Raw genomic sequence first — 7,619 nt, forward strand, 5'->3', positions numbered from 1 at the left:
AGGTCTTCAAGGTGTTTTTGTCGACCAGTGAGGAGATCCTGTAGAGGAATCTTGTTCTTTGATTGACTTTTTTGATTACGTTGGTGGCCATCTTATCACCGGAAAGATTGGCCTCCAGGATGGAACCTAGGTAGGTAATTTGATCCTTCCGTGTGATAATATCATCACCAACTCTAACCAAGAAGCCATCTGCCTTTTTGAGATTACTATTTGATCCGAAGAGAATGGATTCAGTTTTTCCCAGGTGTAAGGATAGTTTGTTATCAGCGAGGCTGGTGCAGATTCTACCGAGTTCAGAGCTGAGGGTCTTTTCAACCTGCAGTTTGTTCCTGTCCGAGACCAGCAGTGCTGAGTCGTCTGCGAACAGGAACAAGTTGCAGTCACAAGCTGAAGTCATGTCGTTTACATATATTAGGAACAGTAAAGGCCCTAGTATGCTTCCTTGTGGGACGCCACAGCTCACTGGGAGGGGGGGGGACAGTGTTCCGTTCACTTCCACCATCTGTTCTCTCCCCTCCAGGTAGGATTGCATCCAGCTCACTGATGTGCTATCAAAACCAATAGCTTTAAGCTTGTTAACCAGTATGGAGTGGTTCACGGTGTCAAAAGCCTTTTGGAGGTCCAGCATGACCATGCCGCAGTATTTTCCAGCATCCACCTCGTGTTTGATGTGGTCGCTCAAATAGAGAAGGCATGTGTCAGTGGAGTGGGATGTTCTGAAACCAGATTGGAACTCGTACAACAATTTATTAGTGGCAAGATACTTTTCAACCTGTTCATAGACTATTTTTTCCATCACTTTCGAGATGGAGTGAAGTGTCTTAAATGGCTCTATATTCATTGCTATGCAGTGTTTTTGTTCATTAATAGTCTCCCTGTCTATCCAGCTATTTAGTAAACCAATTTGATCCATCAGGACAGAGGGCTCATAGGATATAGGATAATCAAGTGGAAATTATTAAAAGTCAAAATTGGGATAGGAACACTTTACTTAACAATATCAGACAATATATTAGCGGAATATAAACTACGGTAAACTAAAAACATTTGTTTTATCAATAGTGCAAACATGATAGCTTCAGTGATGAACATTCAGTTTCCAATGCACCTTTTCCAATGCACCTTTTGTCCTCACAGAATGTGAAGACCATTAAGACAGCTTAATAGGTCAGGTTTCACCTGACACTTTTGTCAAACTAACAAACTCAAACTGAAGTTATTACACAAACGTCAAGTGTGTGTGTGTGTGTGTGTGTGTTTTCATATTGAAAAGTTGATGGTTTCATTTTGGGATGGTAATTGGCATTATGCAATTACCGACCTTAGATTGAGTCTGTAATTTATAATCTAATAATGATTTAAGGTTTTTATTCACCACATGTTCTAATACAGTGGGCAGGCCACCATAGTATCACTATTTATAAGAAATGCATTTCTTTCAGATAACTATTTCTCATGTGTGTAAGTAACCATACCATGCTAAATATAGAAGTTCGAATCAAACATTTGTAACTGAAAGAAACACTTTCTCCACACTTATACTGTAGCTGTTTGTAGGCTGCACAAATTATCTGTCCAACTGCTCCATCTAGTGGTCAGAATGTATAGGAAGCAGTTTAGGTCTTAACTGCATATATGCATACTTTTCTTCTAAGCTGAATTATATAAAGTGTGAAAGTGATTTTTTTTGACGTGCCAAAATCTGCCATTGAGCCACATTATAAATGTCTCAATGTCCAAAAGATTCATTTTCAGGCAAACGTGTCAAAGTTTGGAGGTTCTATACATTAGGTGTAGTTTGTGATATTCTATTGCCATTGACAATGCTTTGGGCGTTCACAAACTACAAAACATTTCAAAGTCAAAAGTTCCTAGCCTGGCTAATAAGCCAGACCCAATCAGCCTCCCCAAGGACCCCCTGGAACCTCCCCAAGGACCCCCTGGAACCTCCCCAAGGACCCCCTGGAACCTCCCCAAGGACCCCCTGGAGCCTCCCCAAGGACCCCCTGGAACCTCCCCAAGGACCCCCTGGAGCCTCCCCAAGGACCCCCTGGAACCTCCCCAAGGACCCCCTGGAGCCTCCCCAAGGACCCCTGGAGCCTCCCCATGGACCCCCTGGAACCTCCCCAAGGACCCCTGCTGCTGGGGACCCCCTGGAACCTCCACATAGGACCCCTGCTGCTGGGGACCCCCTGGAACCTCCCCAAGGACCCCCTGGAACCTCCCCAAGGACCCCCTGGAACCTCCCCAAGGACCCCTGGAGCCTCCCCAAGGACCCCCTGGAACCTCCCCAAGGACCCCTGCTGCTGGGGACCCCCTGGAACCTCCACATAGGACCCCTGCTGCTGGGGACCCCCTGGAACCTCCCCAATAGGACCCCTAGCTGCTTCATATATTTACTCCATGTGTCCATTGATACTGGTTTTAAATAGACAATTTTATTCAAATAATTATACCGTACAAGAATGCATGAAACAAAATTGCTTTGAGAAGCTTTATATCAAATTCTATATGTCCAAACCGTCCGTCCGTCTGTCTGTCAACTGCTGACCCTGACTGAAATAATAAAAAGGATATAAAAAAAAGACAATAGTACAAAGTTGATTTTGTTTTTATTTAAAAAAAAGTATATCAATTTCATAACTGTGGAAAAACTGTTGTGTATAACAAACTGAAAGATAAAGGACAGGTACATTTACTAATGTTAATGTTTTTGTATATTTTCTTTTGTGGATTTTCCCATGTTCTTTAGTAGGCTACATGACAAAGGAACACGGACACTGTTCTGTCATTCAAGTGCTGTGGATGATATACAACATTTGAAAGGGGAAGCTGTTTCATTCTCAACTGTTCTGGATCTCATTATTTACAACACAAGTTATGAGCTTTCTATCACCTCTGCTGGAACAATCCATCATCACAGTTTCTGTTTACCCTGAGCATGTGCAAACTTCCCGCAGGAGACCGGGCCGCACCAAGCCTGGATAATGTAGCCTGTACAGTGTACTGCTTTGGCAATGTAAACGTATGTTTTCTCATGCCAATAAAGCCCTTTGAATTGTATGTTGCGTGTGTGTGTGTGTGTGTGCGTGTACGACTGTACGTGTGCGTGTGCGTGTGTGTGTGCGTGTGTGTTTGTGTGTGTTTGTGTGTGTGTGTGTGTGTGTGTGTGTGTGTGTGTGCGCGCGCACAGCTGCAGTGGATTGATTGATTGACCCATTCACTCTGACGGACCATCGGGACCAATGACGGACGGACTTCCATGTGACGTAGATGAACATCCCGGATGCAGTGGGCGGGGATTTAGACTTAAATAGGAACGGGCATGCGCACTGCAGGGTGTCTGGTGTCCGCCCTGTTTCAAGGTAAGACATGTTTCTTAGAGAAGCACATGGAGGGGTTTAGCCTCCTTAAAGTAAACAGGTTATTGTTTAAACATTGTTTGTTTGACTGTTGATGGTTTATTGTGACAACAATCTGGGAATGTTTGTCCTTTTTTGAGAAGGAAACAAACAAAGCAAACACTGTTTTAAACTAAACGGTGGTGTAAAGTAAAGTAAATCCTTATATTTACTGAAGTACTGCATGTGGACAGTATTGTACTTTTATAATCTATTATTAATTGGAAACTTGACTACTAGTGTCTTTTGTAGATTTGAATTATTACAAAACATGATCTACATTTAGCTGCAATTTGCAATTCTAGATTTTTTTTAAATGGGATGAATCTATCTTCCAATAGCGTCCATTAACCTCTCATTGATCCAAATTACTTTTACTTTTGCTTGTATGAAATTACATTACAGCTCTAGGCCAAGCTTGAATTATCCTCTTTCTATCTTCAAAGTGTTTGTTTGATAAAAATCCACAGACATGTTATGAGTTACTTTCTGTCAAGAAGTTCCATGCTCTGATATTTTTTCTAAGTGTTGGAGTTTGGAAGTAGCCTACTCGTTTTTATTAACCGGTCGCGCTGCTGCCTCCTGCATACTGCATATACTCCTGACTTTGACAAGCGCTTCCAATAATCACCTGCACATAATTTCTTGACAAAGTAGATCATAATGTGATGAAGTTTTTCTCCTCTGGGGGAAAAGCTGGAATTTGCGCGATGGCAGGCTTTCAGTCAAACATCATGTCTAGATTTATGAAATGAATGCTTTGCAGATAGAGGATATAATCAAAGCTTTCCCTACAGCTGCAATGTTAGTGAATTTAACGTTGTTTAATACAAGCAGATTGGAAATGCAATTTGGTTCAATGGGATGTCAATGGAGGGTATTGCAACTCTAGATTCATCCGCTCATTAAAATTTGTGGCTAACCTACATTGTCAATTGTCATACAGCCATATTCTGGCCATTTGAAACAAGTGGCTGATCTACAAACTCACAATGCATTGCAATGAGTCACATTGAACTTCTAGATCTGCCATTTTCAAATGTTTTTGTTTTTATTTTTTCAAATGGGACATACTGTATATTTTTGGTCATGTTGAAGTACATTTTGATGAATGAATATTTAAAACTAATATAGATTAAGAAATGATACAATGCAAACCTTTGATTCCTTCCGCCTCATCTTCACAGGTGATAGAGATGTGTGGTCTTTCTATTTGTGCGTTTGCGGCACTGTTGGCTGTGGCTCTGGCCATGCTACACAGTGGAGACCACATGGGCCACGCTGAGAAGTTGTCTCCCCCAAACGCTGACTTTGCCTTTGCCCTCTACAAGAACCTGCGTGCCAAGGCTGCCGCCGGCGAGAACATCTTCTACTCCCCGCTGGGCATCTCAACCGCCCTTGCGATGCTGGCCACAGGAGCCAGAGGTGACACCCACGACCAGATGTTCAGCACCCTGGGCTACAACAACATGTCACAGGCCCAGGTGAACGAGGCTTACGAGCACCTCATTCACGCGCTCGCTCACCAGCACGACGCCCAGCAGCTGGACATCGGCAACGCCGTGGCCCTGCGCCAAGGCTTCAAGAACCCAGAGGAGTTCCTCGCGGACATCAAGCAATACTATGCCAGCGAGGCCATGTTCGTCGACTTTGCCAATGTGGCTGGAGCCCTAGCCCAGATCAACGGTTTCATTGCTAATAAGACCCAGGACAAGATCACAGACCTGCTGACCTCTTTGGACGCTGACACGGCCATGGTGCTGATCAACTATGTCTTCTTCAGAGGTAGGAGATGCATCATTCACAAGCATTTGTGTGCAACAAACTCATTAATGCAGAGACGTACACAACAAGCTTTGGTTGAGTGCCTGCGTGGCAGTTGCGTGTATTTTATATACCTTGGCAACTGCATGTCATGAAAATCCTCCACGCTCTCAGACAACATCTAAAGTTAAACTGTGGTCGACTGGTGCATTGAACGTCTGTTGGTAAACATAATTAGATTTTGTTTTTTATAAGGATATACAGTGCGTGAGACAGCAACAATGCACTGGTATTACATCCTTATGCCCTGCAAACATAGATGATTATGGATTATACTGGAATCTATTTGAATTTTATTACTCAGTCTCTAATCTTCCCTCCACACAGCAAAAGAATGAATGGCAATAATAAAAAAACAAACCCATGATAGTCAATATTTGCTCTCTTATACAGTACCAATTCTCAGTGTTCATTTATCCATTTGTAGAGAGTGTACCGATGTAATAAAATAGACCCCCAAGTGTCCATTTGGCTACATCTGTACACTCCGTGAGTTGAATTAACACCAGCATTAAATGTGGCCTCGTACAGGGAAGTGGGAGAAACCATTTGAGGCCTCGCGGACATATAAGGAAGACTTCAAGGTGGACGACGCCTTGACAGTCAAGGTGGACATGATGGAGAGGACCGGCCGCTACGACTTCTACCAGGACCTGACGAACCACACCTCTGTCATCCTGTTGCCCTACAAGAGCAACACCTCCATGATGATCGTACTGCCTGACGAGGGCAAGATGCAGGAGGTGGAGGCAAACATCAACAAGGACTACATCAAATGCTGGCAAGACTCCCTCTTCATGAGGTAAAAGGGTTTGCTTTTGTTTTTTGTATGAGTTTCTGGGAAAGGTTTTTGTTGAATTTGTTCAGTTCGAGGTTAGCCTGATATACACTGTAAAATCCTTAGTGTTCATTTAATTTAACTCTTAAACCCAAATCGCCCCATGCTGCTAGTCCAAACTCCTGGTAACAAAACAGTTTAAAGTTCAACCACACCAAGGCAACTGCCATTGGGGGTAATGATTGTAAGAAGTTGCATGTTGCAACAAATGGTCATGTGTGAAGCAGTGGTTCTCAAACATTTGAACCCAACATTGACACTTATTTGGCCACAAATGTGTGAAAGGAGTTTGTGGCAGGCACCTCCTTAGTAGAAGGGGGTTCAATTGGCCCCCCAAAAACCATATGCAAAGTCTGTCTACTCACTCTGGGCTATGGACAGAGTCAGAAACCACGATGACATCATCAATGGGGATTTGGATTCCTGGCAAATTTTCATTAGCATTCTGAAATGGCTATACTAATAAAATAATATAATACAAATAAAAGGTTTAACATCTTGTTTGAAATGACCAAATGTGCCTAGTGATAATGGTGAAGTGGTCCCTTAAGTGTTTTAAACTGTTCCTGGGGGTCCCCAGACCCAGATTTTGAGAACCAGTGCAATCTAGGTCTATCAACTAAATTAACGTTATGGATTATATTGTGTATGCATGATTGAGTCAGCCACCAGTTTGTTCAGTTAAATGTATAAACCGTATGTTTAGTGTATAATGTATGGAGGGTCTCGGCGCTTTTTCAGTTGCCATCACCCTCTCTATGGAACTCAAACTGAACCCACCCTCTCATCTTTAAATACTGCCCTCAAAACTGAACCCAAGCCTTCCCCCAACCAATCCCGTATTTTCTGTATTATTATTTTCGGTGAGTGCTTGTCGGAATTTGGAGCCTGTATTTTAATTTTCTTACAAACGGCATAACACTGACTTTCACTGAATTTCATGTGTGCTCCAGCTCGGTGGATCTGTTCCTGCCCAAGTTTAAGATCTCAGCTTCCGCCTCCCTGGAGGGCACATTGAAGGAGATGGGCATCACCGATGCTTTCGGAGATACCGCCGACTTCTCCGGCATCTCTGTGGAGCCAAGGCTCAAGGTCTCCAAGGTAGGACAGCCGAAGATGTGCATCATATGGTTCTCACAGGAGAAAAATGCCTTGTGATCTATGTGGAAATAATGGGTGTATGTGAAAAGTTGAAATATATGATATATATAAATGGGCATGAACAGTTTCATAATTATGTACTTTGCAGAGTTGTGCTTAATTTATCATCCGTCCTATGATGAAGTCCTTCTTGTAGATCGGCAATTCTATTTCCATTTGTACGACAAAGATCTTTTCACCACACCTTCCTGGTTCTTCTACAGGTGTCCCATAAGGCCGTTCTGAGCGTGGATGAGACGGGAACGGAGGCGGCTGCCGCCACCACTATTGAGATGATGCCCATGAGCATGCCACGCACTATGAAACTCGACAGGCCCTTCCTGGTCTTCATCCTGGAGCACTCCACCGGGAGCATCCTCTTCATGGGAAAGATCAGCAATCCTACTGCCGCGTAG

General features: G+C 43.3%; 1 protein-coding gene across 1 annotated transcript; it reads left to right on the forward strand.

Moving 5' to 3' along the window:
- Positions 1–4,597: 4,597 nt before the first annotated feature.
- LOC308313871 (alpha-1-antitrypsin homolog) lies at positions 4,598–7,619 on the forward strand (the record flags this gene model as incomplete). The annotated part of the gene is made up of 4 exons (XM_080761199.1): positions 4,598–5,186; positions 5,757–6,027; positions 7,017–7,164; positions 7,428–7,619. The coding sequence occupies 4 exons, from the start codon at positions 4,598–4,600 to the stop codon at positions 7,617–7,619; spliced, it is 1,200 nt and encodes a 399-aa protein (XP_080617325.1).

Source organism: Protomyctophum bolini (assembly GCF_963924005.1).
Source record: "Protomyctophum bolini genome assembly, chromosome: 4".
Taxonomy (NCBI): Eukaryota; Metazoa; Chordata; class Actinopteri; order Myctophiformes; family Myctophidae; genus Protomyctophum; species Protomyctophum bolini.